This window comes from Myxine glutinosa, chromosome 8 (genome assembly GCF_964187855.1).
Source record: "Myxine glutinosa chromosome 8, kmMyxGlut1.1, whole genome shotgun sequence".
Lineage (NCBI taxonomy): Eukaryota > Metazoa > Chordata > Myxini > Myxiniformes > Myxinidae > Myxine > Myxine glutinosa.
In genome coordinates, this window is record NC_136268.1 from 70,811,081 (window position 1) to 70,826,944 (window position 15,864).

A 15,864-nucleotide genomic window follows, 5' to 3' on the forward strand; every position below is an offset into this window, starting at 1 on the left:
CGAGAAGGAAGTTGAGGAAGCGATAAAAGCAATGAAGAGTAGAAAAGCGGGAGGGCCGACAGGAGTTATGGGAGATATGTTGAAGGCAGCGGGAAATTGGGGTGTGAAGAGAATGACAGAGATCTGCAATCTGGTGGTGAAAGAAGGCCGCATTCCAGTGGATTGGGAACTGAGTACCGTCGTCCCTCTATACAAGGGGAAAGGTGACCCTCTGGACTGTGGCTCGTATCGAGTGATACAGTTATTGGAGCATGGAATGAAGGTATTGGAAAGGGTGTTGGAGAGGAGGATAAGGAAGAAAGTGAAGATTGACGAAATGCAGTTTGGATTTATGCCAGGAAGAGGAACGACGGACGCGCTTTTTATTGTGAGGCAGTTGCAGGAGAAGTACATGGAGAAGAGGAATAAGTTGTTTCTTGGGTTTGTTGATCTGGAGAAAGCATTCGATAGGGTTCCACGTGAAGTCGTGACATGGGCATTGAGGAAGTTAGGAGTGGAGGAATGGTTGATCAGAGTAGTGATTGCAATGTACAAAAGAGCGCGCAAAGCTGTAAGGACGAAGGACGGGAACAGTGGTGAGTTTGAGGTGAAGGTGGGAGTGCATCAGGGGTCGGTACTAAGTCCACGACTATTTGTAGCTGTGATGGAGGTGCTGGCTCGGAACGTAAAGGAGGGTTTACCTTGGGAGTTGTTGTATGCAGATGATCTGGTGTTGATTGCAGAAAGTATGGATGGACTGAAGGAGAAGATGAACAAATGGAAGGAATGTATGGAGACAAAAGGTCTGAAGGTGAATATCGGAAAGACGAAGGTGATGGCAAGTGGTAAAGCATGTGGTGAGGTGGAAAGAACTGGGAAGTGGCTGTGTGCTGTGTGCAGGAAGGGTGTCGGAGTGAATTCCATTCAATGTACAATGTGCGCTGAGTGCGTTCATCAAAAATGTAGTGGTTTGAGAGGGTCATTAACCAGTGTGGCAGCTACATTCAAATGTAAGGTGTGCACAGAGGGAGCTGCAGATGGAGGAAATGTTGAGTTGGATCTTGGAGACGGCGGGAAGCTGGAAGGTGTGAAAACATTTTGTTACCGAGGAGACGTGCTGAATGGAGAAGGTGGGTCAGACTCGGCAACGGTTGCGAGAGTGAGATGTGCATGGAAGAAGTTTCGGGAACTGAGTGGCGTGCTGACGAGGAGGGGAGTGTCGTTGAAGCTGAAGAGAAAGGTGTGTGCTGCATGTGTGAGAAGTGTTTTGATTTATGGGAGCGAGACACGGGTAATGAACGTAGAGCAGCAATGAAGGCTGGAAAGGGTGGAAATGCGAATGGTTCAGTGGATGTGTGGAGTATCGTTGAGAGAGAGGAAGACAAATGATGAATTGCGAAAGATTATGGGAATACAGTCTGTGATGGATGCTGTGAAGAGAAACAGTTTGAGATGGTTTGGTCATGTGTTGAGGAAGGATGAAAGTGACTGGTTGAGAAGAGTGATGGAAATGAATGTAGAAGGAAGTAGAGGATGGGGAAGACCGAGAAAGACTTGGCTAAAGATGGTCGAAGAAGAAATGCGGGCAAGGGGGTTAACCAGGGCAGATGCAGAAAATAGGGCAAAATGGAGAAGATTGTCATGGGGACCGCAAGGCTAACCCCCGCTCTTGCAGGGAAAATGGCCTTAAAATGCCTGTTGTTATATATATACAGACTTGGCATTTAATATGGAATATTTTTCTTGTGGGGGTGATCTTACTTTTCAAGATGACTTCGAACCAAAAGTTCATGAGAATTATGTTGAAATTATTCTAGATTTTGTTAATGTGACCTTTTAAAGAAACAAAAACCACATTTGACATTTTGAAGTAAATAAATTGATCCTTGAAAGTGATGTAAACTGATATCGAACGCAATTCATGGACAGTACTGTGTTAAACTTCTGTACGTTTTCCAGAAGTATCTCTTTATTTTGCACATTAGCCCAATTTTTTTTCATCAAAAACAAAAGTTAAATTATGACCGGGATTACAGACAGTAAAATTACAGTTCAGTACTTCGTGTAACCCCCACGAGCATTCAGGAGAGCACATACACGTTGAGGCATGCTGTTGACGAGATTTTCCAAGGTTTGAACAGGAAACACTTGCCATGCAGTGAAAATAGCCTGCTGCAATTCACGCACAGAGGTCGGCTGCTGGTCCAAGTTGTCGATTTGATGCGTTAATTCTGCCCACAAGTTCTCTATCGGATTCATATCCGGGACATGGCAGGCCACTCCATATGCTCGACACCACGGTCAGCAAGAAAATGTTGGATCATGCGAGCACGATGAGGCCGTGCATTGTCATCTTGGAAGACAAAGTTTCCTCGAAAGGCTGCACGAGCAAATGGAAGCAATGTTTCTTCCAGAATGGCCCTGTACTTGAACTGGTTCAGGTTTCCATTCAGAACAACCAGGTCAGATTTGTCCCCTGCATGAAAAGCAGCCCAAACGGTCACCCCACCACCTCCAGCTTGGACTCTTGGCACAATACAATCTTTGTTGTAGGCTTCATGCACTTGTCTGCGCACTCGGTTGCGGCCATCTTGACGATAGACCAGAAATCTAGACTCGTCATTGAAGGTCACGTGATTCCAGTGTCCTGGCTGCCATTGACGGTGCTCTCTGGCCCACTGCAACCGACGCTGGCGGTGTTGTCTGGTCAGGCGTGGCTTTCTCAGGGGACGCCTGGCACGATAGCCTGCTTGAACCAGTCGTTGGTTGACTCGCCTTCTGGATACAGGCACATTTGTCAGTTGCTGCCACTCAGCCCGAAGCCGATTAGCTGACTTGGTACGGCCATTGCAGACGAACCGGTGCAGCTGGCGATCATCTCTCCTTGTGGTTCTGCGGGGACGTCCTGGCCTCGGTATTGGAGTAGGGACACCCCTCTGAGCATTTCGTTTCAGGATCTTTGACACCTGACCTTGAGTGATGCCATACTGCCGAGCAATAGCACGCTGTTTCATGCCAGAATTTCGTAAAGCCACCACTCCATGACAAACAGCATTGTCGAGTTGACGGACCATCTCCAGAGGAAGCGGCAATAACTTTTGTGGATGTGCAGCAGTTGTTTTCCACTAATACAGGACGCAACAACCCTTATATACACGATTGTGAAGCCAATCGTCAAATGTACCTGTCCTTACATTTTGTCATACCACCTGTGATATTGTCCTGTTATTGACTTCTTGCTGCGAAAGACAATCAGTGACATGGTTCTTTTAACAAAGAAATCACCGAAGCGTAAAATAAACTCACCAGATTGATATACTGAGTTCAGAAAGTAAACCCAAGTCAAGAAAAAAAAATATTCCATATTAAATGCCAAGTCTGTATATATATATATATATATATATATACATATATATATATTGTTACGGACACGACTTTGATGTTAAGGTGGGCCGAGCGGAATGGCCGTCGTGTCCGCACAAATTACCCGATTGTACTCGAACGTCGACGAAGCCGCGCTACGCTGGCTCAATAGGAAAGAGAAGACACCCGGCTGGGTTATAATGACACAATACGACACCAGGGGTTCAGTTCTCAAGACCTCCGGAGGAGGTTATATTAAGGCGGAAGGTTAGATTACAACTACAAGAGGTACATCATAGGAAGACAGGCACTTAGACACAACCTTATATTATTCCCGACAGACCACAGAGAAACAGGACAAAAACTGACTCACACGGGGTTTGATGGCAAGGAAAGCGGGTATTCGATGGCCAGCACAAGGTGCACCTTGTGCTCAGGGACAGGATGGCGCGGCCCAAAAGATGCAGGAGGTCTCTCAGCGCTCGAGGTGGCGTCTTGTCGTCTCAAGCTGGGGGCGCATCTGACGTCACGTCCGGCAAGTGGCTGCGTATATCCGGCGGGGAGTGACACGCCCTCGGCTCGTTAGCTCCGCCTCGTGGAATCGGTCCGCCCTTCTTATTGGGTGCGGGGGGGGTTTACCAGGCTCCGCCCTTGACGAGGAGCTGACAGCCAGCCCCTTCGTGGTAACCCCGTGGAGCGCATGGATAATGGCGGCTAACCGAGCCGGAGGGAGGACGCACACTCCCCGCGCGCGCCGTTGTTGTAGTTGTTGTTGTAGCTGTAGTTGTTGTTGTTGTTGTTGTAGCTGTAGTTGTTGTTGTTGTTGTTTGGGGAAGAAGATGGGAGGAGGTATGGGAAGGGTCCTAAACTCACTACTGATGCCATATAATCACATTCTGGTGCAACGAAGAGTCATAATTAATGGAAACGAGGCCTTAACTGACATAGATTAAGAATAACTAGGAAGATGTCCGAAAGTTGTCTACGTGTGGTGCGGTGGACCTGGGCACGACATTTAATGGGGGAATAAGGGGAAGGTCGGCTCTACTGATTGTTATTTACATGCAATGGGACTAGGGAATGGGGGATTGGGGAAAGTTGGGGAGTATTGGAGAAAATAGGGGAATATTTACAAGCGGATATGGAGGCCAAATTCCATATTCGCAACATTGCACCCTTCTCTACCCTCGGGGCGTCCCGACCCGATAAATTTTTACCTACTTTAGTGTGGCACGCAATGTAGTTCCCTCTACGATTAACTCTACCCTGAGTGCGACAGTTTTACAGATATTCACAAATGAGTAAATATGTCCCCCTGCGACGTTGCACCCTTCTCCTCACAGAAACACACCCACAGGATAACCGAATCCGGAAAGAATTCGCAAACTACACATACAGCCGGTAGGGAGCATTATTTACAAGACTATGCTGCTATTTACACTACGATCCAGGACCTGTTTTTGGAGGAACACATGCAGATGTTATGCATAGAGAGAGCGCGCTTGCCAGCATCGATACACCAACCCACGAGTGCTCTGTGGCCGACGGCCTTTAATAACGTGCAGAGCACCCTTCCCGAGCATCAACAGCACCACCCCACCACCAATCGGTGCAGTCACCATTGTTCATTGGTATAAAAATAAATTCGACAACCCCTAACCCTGCAGGTGTCTCTTGCTCTTCTTGTGGTGCACTTGGTGGTAACTAAAAGTGGTTCACCTGTATGGCATAGGTGCCACGTTGACCCATAGGTCCATCCCCGGGTGGTGCTTGGCCGCAAACGAACTGCGGTCCATTGTGGGTGGCCACAAACATTGCGGTCCATATGGTGTATCGATCCCGGCAGCAAACAGCGAAAGTGCAGGCCCACAACTGCGCAGCCAGCACCTCTCTTTCCTCTCTCTCTACCCCAAAGCCAGATCCTCGGAGGTGGGAGACAAAAGAAGCAGACAAGTGAGTAAGGTGGTAAGGGCGCAAAAGTGCACGCAATGTAAGGTGATGCACACTGGGGGCACATGGGAACCAGGTGAGACAGGTACGTTCCTATCGTACGCCCCCCCCCACCAGGTAACCTACATGGCCCCTCCCTTACCCCTTACTGTATCCACAAAACACAACACTACCCATAAACATCTACTTTACAAATCGACAAACATCCCTACTGTCTTCCCCGTTCCTCCCATAAACCAAATTCGTCTTCTCTCCCTCCTAACCAATCAAATTTGCCATTTTCAACTCTCATCAAAATTTGCCATCTCCAACTGCACATCAAAATTTGCCATTACCAATTCATCATCAGTCCCTCCTAGGGAGGGAGAGATGGAATCACCCCAATGTCTCATCCACGTCGTGATGCGTCTCACAAATCCACAGCAATCTCATTTCCTGCAACAAACAAAGAAAACACAGGTGTGGAGTCATCATCATCACCACAGGTAAGTGGCTGCGTATGGTGCGACAGGTTCATCAATCCTAACTATCTCCTAAATGACTTTAACAACTTTACACTACCCGGGGGCTTTCTCCGGCCAAACCATTGGCCCTCTTACACTATGGGTTCTAAAAACCAATTCCCATTGGCCAAACTGTGGTGCTCTTCAATTTGGGGTCTCACTCCCCCGATTCATCTCCCGGTGCCCTCGTACAATTTCTGGGCTGCGACGTGTACCTCTCCCAGTGGGTCTACCCACCTGCACACCTCCACCACTGCAGTTGCCTCCGAGCTTACCTGCTCCTTACCCTAACCTAACTACCTGGGGAAGGCCCTCTGGCACTCTCCCCACTCGGTGCCCTCTCTGGCACTGGGCTACCCGGGTCCGTCCTCCGGATCCTCGGGCCCCATCCACAACTCTACCGGCTCCCAGAGCCCACCTGCGGCCTCACCTGGCCGACATCCTCACAGTGGTGGAGTGCTCAACCAACTACACACACTAACAGGCTACCCGCCCAGCCATTTCCACAACACTAATGCACCCATCCACAACACCATTCTGCAACCGCACCACAAATGCCAATATCCAACCACAATTTACCTGTACCCTCTACCTAACACTTACACTACCCGCCCCGGGTACTCGTGAAAGGGGTCCACTCTTCCCCCATCCACACCTTCGCACCACGCACACCACTCCATACCACTTACTCCAACTCTCTCCACACACCTGTACTTGCACCCTGTGCTCTCACACCTGGTGCCACCTGCACCCTTCTCTCCCCAAGCGCATTCGCGCTGATCCACACACTCACTACTCATACACGGCTCCACACACCTGTCCAGTTGCACACCTGTGCAATCACACCTGTTCAATTCTCACACACACGGCATCATCTCAGCTAACTACTCCCTTCTGAAACTTGCGCTTCCCAGTCGTCCCTTTAACTATTGCGCTCCCTCGTCATTATAATCCACACTAATCTACCTGCGTCCCCACTACAGGTATCAGTCACTAACTAATCTTAACGTTACCTACTGTCATCTTCGCTAGATCCCTACACACAATATCCTAACCCACCCGGGCTAGTTTTCACTGCCATACACCCCCTAAGCTATTGCTCCTTTGCCCCCCACCTGTGAGGGATGGTGGATTTGCCATCCCACCACATCGGGGGTCTCTCACTACCAATTTTGCACATCAAATTTCAACAAATCAAAAATTTGGCCAATCACTGCCCATCATCTGCCAATCACTACTGCCAATCCTTTGCCAATCATCAAATTTTGTTTTTCTCTAATTTTGGGTCCAAAACACTAACCTCATCACCCAGTCGACTCACTAATACCTCTCGGTGCGCCAATTCCTGTCCAAAGCCCGGCTTCGTAAAGCCAAACAATGGATGCTGGTTGTTTTGTGCCAGCGGCTGGCTGCATCCTGCCTTCGGTGCAGGGAAGGAGGTTTACCCGGCCCGAGATCCCACGCACCTTCTCGGCACGGAACCATCCAATGTCCCGATCTCGACCTGCCGGAATTCCTCAACAAAAAGTGGTCGCCATGACGACTCTTTCTATCGGGCCGCCCGCTCCGCCTAGTGGAGCACGGACGCGGCCGTTCCACGCGAGGCCCAGCGTGGATCGCGCACGGCGGTTCTTTCGAAACCGCCGTGGTTCGGATCCCCGCTGGTTCTCGCGGCACGCGAAGCCCGGCACGCACCGAGGGCCTGATTCGGCTATAAGTCGTTCTAAACTCTACCCCGTCTAACGTCGACGCTTCACCTGGACGCTTACATCCCGCAGCCCGTTCCTTGCTCACACATCCAGCCGTGCCCATGCTCCTCGTACCTTTCCTTACACACCCAGGTACACCCATTCCACTCACAGCCTTGGTCACACACCTGACCACCGAACATTTTGGCACACATTCGTTCGTCGCACACCTCACCAATACACCGCTTCGCGCCCCCTCCTCGGTCACCTCCTCTGTGACAATCACAGGTGTGCCCTCATTCGCACACCCAACCATGTGCCTCACCACCAACTCCAACGTGCATTCCCACTCACGCTCTACCATTCCAGGTGTGCATCCTTCCATCCCAGGTGTACATCCTCGCTCACCTGTCACAACCAACTCACTCTCCTTGTCACTCTCACTACTCTCACCTCCACTCGTGACAACGCACTCACCCTTACTCTTGACAGCACACTCTTTCTCCATGCACCTGTCCGTCACACACCTTTCTCGCGCACACTCTCCCGTTACACCCTCTGTAACACTCCCCACAGGTGGACACCCTTCCTTACTTCTGACAGCGCACTCTTTCCTCATGCACCTGTCCGTCACACACCTTTCTCGCGCACACTCTCCCGTTACACCCTCTGTAACACTCACCACAGGTGTGCATTCTTCCTTGCCTTTGACAGCGCACTCTTTCCCCATGCACCTGTCCGTTACACACCTTTCTCGCGCACACTCTCCCGTTACACCCTCTAACACTCACCACAGGTGTGCATTCTTCCTTGCCTTTGACAGCGCACTCTTTCCCCATGCACCTGTCCGTTACACACCTTTCTCGCGCACACTCTCCCGTCACACCCTCTGTAACACTCACCACACCGCGCTTCCATGTGCCCCCTCGCACACGCGCTACGACCGACTCACTCTCGCCAGCACCCTCACTCCTTGGCACGCACTTTTTCCTCACACACCCCAGAGTCGGACTTTCTCGCACACCTCCTCTTTCGCACACCAGACCTGTCGCACACTTCACCAACGGCCTCTCACGAACACCCGGGTCTATCTCGACCCCCAAGCTTATTAAATCCCCTGGCGCATCATACGCACGACCATATTGGTCACCACTTACACCGGGTCCTCTTCCTCTTCGCTTCTCCTCCATCACCTGCGAATCCCTCATCCGGTTAATGAGCACATCATCACGATCCAAACACAGACTTTGGACCAATTCTTTTATCTCCTCTTTTATCTCTTTCTTATCCCCTCTCCGTCGCTTCTTAATTTCGCTCATCCCTTCTTCCACTTCTTCTAATTTGTGCTTCACCTCTTTTATTCCCCGGTACGTCTCCTCAAGCTCGTCCTCCAAGGCTACCTTGACCGTTTCCATGTGCGTCCTCACCTGCCGGTCCTTCGTCTCCATTACCTCTATCACCTCGTCCAACCTCGTTGTCAGTCCCTCACGTACCATCTGACATTCCCTCTTCGTCGCTACCAAGTCATCTTTGAGTTCTTTCTGTGTCGCCTTTAAACCTCCTAATACCGCAGTGTTCCTTTGAACCTGCTCCACTAACTCCGTTTGTCCCACCGTCAGCTGCTCCACCTCCTGCGTCAGGACCTCTATGCCCCCTTGTAACTTTACAGTCCCCTTTCTCACCTCCTTCTCCATGTGCTCCTTACAGTGCCTCACCTCCTCGCGCACTCCTCCGACCTCCTCACTCACTCCTCTTCTGATCTCTTCTCCCATCACTTGCATCTCCTGCCCAGATGCCACCCTCATCTGCTCCATTTCCTCCCTGTGAGCATCCAGTTTGGTCTCTACCCCCATTCTGACCCCCTCTATCTGCTGCTCCATTTGTTTAACTTCCCTTTCCGCTTGGTCCCTCATGTCCCTCAATTTGCCTTCCATACTGTTTTCTAACCCCTCTAACCCATTTTTCACTCCCTCTATCTGATTCTCCTGGGCAGCCATTCTATTTTCTACCCCCTCTAACCCCTTTTGCATCCCTTCCATTTGATTCTCTTGAGCGGCCATTCTGTTTTCTACCCCCATTAACCCATTTCTCACCTCTTTTATCCCATTGTCTAACCCCTCAAAATTTTTGTCTACCTTCTCACCAGTACCCCTCGCTTCGTCCCTCATTACTCCCAATTGCTCACTCCGAGCCCTCGCTTCGTCCCTCATTACCCCCAATTGCTCACTCTGAGCATCCATCCGGTTCCCCATTACCCCCATTTGGTTTTCCAATCGCTCACTATTCTTTTCCATAAGGGCCGTCATTTGTATAAAAAAAAGTTCCAATCTTCCCAGCGGCGCTACTTCGGTCGCGGGCACGGTGACCAGCGAGGCGCCATTTTGTGCGCCCGCTTCTTCGTGCGTGACGGCGCTATTTTGCGAACCTGCCGCCCTCACTGCTTCGCTCTCCTCCTGTCCCTCATTTTGGTCCTGGATCGACCCTACCTCACTCTCCTTTACCGGACCCCAGCTGTCTTGATCCGCCATAGCGCGACTTGCAAAATTCGAGTTTCGTAAAACAAATCCAATTTTTTTTTTTTTCGTTATAATTTCGTCGAGCGCAGTACGCGCTCCGAATCGATTTTCCTTCCCAAAATTTGGGCCTAATAAATTTAGTCCCGGGTTCGAATCCCACTCCTCGACACCAATTGTTACAGACACGACTTTGATGTTAAGGTGGGCCAAGCGGAATGGCCGTCGTGTCCGCACAAATTACCCGATTGTACTCGAACGTCGACGAAGCCGCGCTACGCTGGCTCAATAGGAAAGAGAAGACACCCGGCTGGGTTATAATGACACAATACGACACCAGGGGTTCAGTTCTCAAGACCTCCGGAGGAGGTTATATTAAGGCGGAAGGTTAGATTACAACTACAAGAGGTACATCATAGGAAGACAGGCACTTAGACACAACCTTATATTATTCCCGACAGACCACAGAGAAACAGGACAAAAACTGACTCACACGGGGTTTGATGGCAAGGAAAGCGGGTATTCGATGGCCAGCACAAGGTGCACCTTGTGCTCAGGGACAGGATGGCGCGGCCCAAAAGATGCAGGAGGTCTCTCAGCGCTCGAGGTGGCGTCTTGTCGTCTCAAGCTGGGGGCGCATCTGACGTCACGTCCGGCAAGTGGCTGCGTATATCCGGCGGGGAGTGACACGCCCTCGGCTCGTTAGCTCCGCCTCGTGGAATCGGTCCGCCCTTCTTATTGGGTGCGGGGGGGGGTTTACCAGGCTCCGCCCTTGACGAGGAGCTGACAGCCAGCCCCTTCGTGGTAACCCCGTGGAGCGCATGGATAATGGCGGCTAACCGAGCCGGAGGGAGGACGCACACTCCCCGCGCGCGCCGTTGTTGTAGTTGTTGTTGTAGCTGTAGTTGTTGTTGTTGTTGTTGTAGCTGTAGTTGTTGTAGCTGTAGTTGTTGTTGTTGTTTGGGGAAGAAGATGGGAGGAGGTATGGGAAGGGTCCTAAACTCACTACTGATGCCATATAATCACATTCTGGTGCAACGAAGAGTCATAATTAATGGAAACGAGGCCTTAACTGACATAGATTAAGAATAACTAGGAAGATGTCCGAAAGTTGTCTACGTGTGGTGCGGTGGACCTGGGCACGACATTTAATGGGGGAATAAGGGGAAGGTCGGCTCTACTGATTGTTATTTACATGCAATGGGACTAGGGAATGGGGGATTGGGGAAAGTTGGGGAGTATTGGAGAAAATAGGGGAATATTTACAAGCGGATATGGAGGCCAAATTCCATATTCGCAACAATATATATATATATATATATAGTTAATGAATTACCTTCGTCCAGATAGAATTGTATCGGTTTAGAATGCTCCGATGACACGAAGAAGAAGAAGCCCACCTTCATGTAACTAATTAGGGAACACTTTAGGCCGAATGTCCGTGTCAGCGTTCATGTGTCTCCATACAAGGGTAGAGCTATGCTAATTAGGTCGGGCTTAAGATTAATCCCCAGTGTTTAATTGCCCTTCTGATTTTTCCCTTTGTTCTTAAAGCACTCACTCGACCAGCTATGCAATTGGCACATAATTACAACCACCATAATCGCCGACAGTACCCAGACATTACGACCCCGCCCAGCCGAACATTCTCGATGGGACTGGCAGTGAATCACAAGGAAACATTTGTAAGCATTTGTGTGTCTCCATCCATCTCTCCAAGAATATATTGTTGCGGTTTTGAGAGTGTACATATAACATCATTAAAGGTTCAAGGTTTGCCCCCAGAGTTAGTCCACAACCAACACGTAGGCCCATTTAGGATATTAGTTATGTCATAGTATGTGTGAGGATAAGGCCATTTCCCTAGTATCATCTGCGTTGTGTAAAATAAATAAGATAGGCCCCGTTCATTTTGCCTCCACCCTCAAATTCCACTTCTATGGGCAAGCTCGATCCCGCGCCCCATTCGGCTAATCCACCTCGTTTGTTACGCTTTGGCCGCCAGCAGCGTTAGCTGCCTTTTGCTCGCTCCAACTAGTCGGATGGCCACGAGGTAGGCCTGAGAGAGGGAGGAGTGCGCGTCGAGGTTGAAGTGGGGGAGACAGCAGCGGTAAGGGCCACCAGCCAATCAGGGCTCGGGTGACATGGCGTGAGGGGCGTGCCTATATAAGCGCACGTACAAAGCCCTTGAGAGGACTCGTGCGGAAGAATCGTTGCAACAGGACGGTCAGAGGACTTGCACGATTTGCGCATGATAAAGGACTCGTGGGGAAAGGGCGTGCTAAAGAGGACTTGCACGATTTGCGCTTTGTATGAGGACTTACGCAACAGCGCTCGTATGAGGAGGATTGTCGGAGGACTGAAGCGAAGGACTGCCCTTGTCAGGACTTCAGCGGGAGTGGCGCTTCGCTATTGAACTTGCATTGGGAGCGCATATAGCGCCTGTCCATCTATTACGTACGCGACCGTGGCCGCAAGTAACCGCCCAGCCAGCCTTACCTTTCGCCCCGTAATTGTCCCATCCGCGCCAACGATCCACGGGGAGCTTCTGCCGCCCTGACCATCTTCTTCGCGGTGCGAGTCGGGGACCGGAGTGAACTGCCTGGATGCCATCATCCCTGACCATCAACCTGACCATCTGCAATCCCCGTGTGAGTGTGTCTGAGTGTGAAACGGGCCCGTGTCCTGGGATAAGTATAAGACTGTATTAAGCTGCACTGTGTCTCTGCATCCGATCCTTGTATATACGTGCATAGTGTAAATAAACCATCTGTTATTCCTTGTTTCTTCCTGATTCGACCGTATCAGTGATTTCCTCCATTGGGTAAGCGTGGCACGATTAGGAACCGCTCAGATCGGGTTTAGCCATTGTTAACGGCTCGGGTCACGGTTCGCTACTGCTCGGCGTTTCCACCTATAACCGTGATTCGGGCTGGGCTTATTTCCTTGCTTCCTAGGCGGCGTTGGTACTTAGGTACTAGGAATTCGGCCTACAACCCTATTTAATGCCGTCCGGAAGGAACGTCATAGCCCCGGATCCCGTCGGCTAGTTAAAGACAAGGGGACTAATCCCCCCTTGGTAAGGGGAAAGGCCGACCAGGAGATCCGCAACAATATATTAAATTTGCCGGTTTCTCCATCCATCCATCCCACTGTATGTCATGCTTTTTTTGCTGTGACGTCATTATAGCATAACATTTGGGACGTTATTATTAGTACTTTTTTTTTTAAACGTTTTTGATTCTTTTTGTAGAGATTTGCTTTGAGGGGCACATATTGCTAGTTCTGTGAGCAGAGGGTTCATATGCTGCAATTCATATGAAAAATGATAGATCGTGTCGTGTGACTACTCTTGGTGAATACTGTAGGGTAGCACAGATGGCAATCGAGCGTTACACCTGGGCGTTCAGTTCAAATAGCGAATTTTATACACGCGGGAAAAGAAAGGGAAAGGGGATGATGAAGAGCTTACCTTCACGGATCCCACTGCAATCCTCAAACCTGTGGAAAATAAACTCAAACCGAGGCGGATTAAAAATGTACAAAAATAAACAGGTTTATTTAAACGGAATGCCGGGACAAAGAAAAACGCGACGGTAAAACTAAAGTCCTATGCGGGACGTCCCCACACTAGACACAAATCACAGACGAAGGGAAGAATAAACTGGAAAATAATGTGTAATTATGGCACTTAGCTCAAATGGGCAGAAGTATCCTGTCAGGAATAGTGTCGGCCCCAAACTCACCGTCCGGATGCGGCTCCGTGCTTGGCGGGAAGAAGGCCGCAGTCCGCCCATTCGTGCACCGCTGGGCCTCACCGAGCGTCCTATCACTCCTTGGCCCGTCGAGCACGAAGCGAATTGCCGTTGTCGCGCCGTTCCTTGTTCCCAGCTCCTCGTTCTCAACTCGGCCTCCTCAATCCCCAATAAGGTCTCGGCACACTACTGCCCGCACCAAGGTCCAGAACGTGCAGACAAGGGGGGAGAATCGTCAGCGCTCAACCATCTCTTTTCACATCCAGCACGAGAAGGGCACAAGAGAAGAGGGAGAAGAGAAAGAATCCTGGCCGGGCGTGGTTTTTACGTCCCTCCTCTGACGTCAATGGCACTTCTCCACCAATCAGCGCGCCACTTCTTGCTCGCCCTTCTCTCTGCCAATCAGCAAGTCCGAGCCAATCACGGCTCCTCGGGGTGTGTCTTGATGGCTTGCCTGAGCTATGTGTGCCTGCCAAGTCGGGGTTGTCAGTCCAAGTGCGTCACCTGGGTTCCGGTTAGTTTTTATTGTTATTATGGTTTCATTAATGGGCATTTCCTGTGCTAGTGTCTATTGCGGTGCCAAAAGGGACAAAGGAAATAAATCACTGAGGTTTTACGAACAAAGGAAAATTTATCCTTATGCCCTAAGCGAGTTAACATGCCCCGCCCCCTCGTGACGGGGACAGATATACACTTGTCCGACATTCGGCTAAACAAAACTTATTACATGGTGGTGGTTCTTATCACGATCATCGGAGAACCTACCTATACAAATCTACCTGACTCTACATATCACTACCCCACAAACATAACAATAGTTTACAAGAGATATTCTTTCACTTTTTCTTATTTCATTTTATCTCCTTGTATTTTGCAGGAAAGGTACTGAAGAAGATGTGGAGGTTTCTGTAGAAGATCTATGCACAACTTCCTTCTCCACCTCTCCTGCATCTCAGGTAGACATCGAGGGACAGCATTTTACTTGTTTACTTGGTTTTCTTTGGTTTACATCAAGCATGCAATTATTGGATTAATTATAGAACATTTAATCCAAGTCCTGGTAAATGCTCATGTCAGATTACAATTGTATAGTCAAGTTCCCAATTGACATTTGTAATGTACCACGTACTTGTTTCATGGCGGATGTGAATTTTTCGCGTACTTTGCTTTCCACACACACACATCAAGCCAAAATTTCCTCTTTAGGTAATACCACCCTCTCCTGAACATGGTACCAACACACGAGGCTGGGCCCTCTCCGACTTGGATGCTGAACAAACATCGATGGATCTCACTGACACCTCTAGGTGAGGCCACATGCCGTTTGTTTTAACTTGATCAAAAGAAATACATACTTTAATGCATTCTGTGTACCACCTAAATTGTGGTGTGTCAAAAGCCACTAATGATTTCCTGCTTTTCTTTTTTATAACCTTCCATATCTATCCAGAGAAGGCTTGCGGATAATTGGGATCAGTAATCCTAACTTACCGGAAGTCCTGGCAAATCGTAAATCTGGAGCCTTTGTAAGTCGACCCGGAACGCAGGTGGGTTTTAATGAGTTGAGATAAACATGTGCAGCACCTTTGGTAATGATTACGCCTGATTATCATGGTTAACATTTCCATATTCTTAAGCCAACCCATTTGAGTTATCCTATTGACCAGAACTTGCCTACATTGTGCACTTTTTATTTTATTTTATATTTTATATCATTTGTTACGTATTACTTCCCCAAACCCCGGCTACGGTGCCCCTCAGTCTCGAGAGGGAACACGGCAGAAGGATTTGTTATTTTGAGTGTTCTAATAAACCATGGTAAAACCACGCCAATGCAATTGTGTAGAACAAAACAAGTAATTGTATTAAGAACTTTCACATACACAATACAGTCATACCCCGTTTTACGCCATTTTGACCGACGTCAAATCCGACTTTACCCCACTCTTCTAGAGTAAATTTCAGTTCAGCGAACGTCATTATGTGCGACTTTACGTCACTCCTACATCATCATCTCCTTTATCTCGAAGGAGGAGAAGACCATGCCAGGCTACAAAGTCGCGAAGGAGCGGCTAACGCTAATGCTTGGGGGTAATTGCACTGGCGACTTCAA

General features: G+C 49.4%; 1 protein-coding gene across 6 annotated transcripts in view; it reads left to right on the top strand.

The window, feature by feature from the left end:
• ATG13 (autophagy related 13) overlaps positions 1-15,864 on the top strand; it is a 79,526-nt gene that overhangs the window by 48,968 nt on the left and 14,694 nt on the right. For all 6 annotated transcript variants that reach the window (XM_078783382.1, XM_078783384.1, XM_078783383.1 and 3 more), the window contains 3 exons: positions 14,629-14,707; positions 14,958-15,058; positions 15,202-15,298. In XM_078783382.1, the coding sequence (XP_078639508.1) occupies positions 14,629-14,707; positions 14,958-15,058; positions 15,202-15,298 (277 nt within the window). The remainder of the gene's footprint in view (positions 1-14,628; positions 14,708-14,957; positions 15,059-15,201; positions 15,299-15,864) is intronic.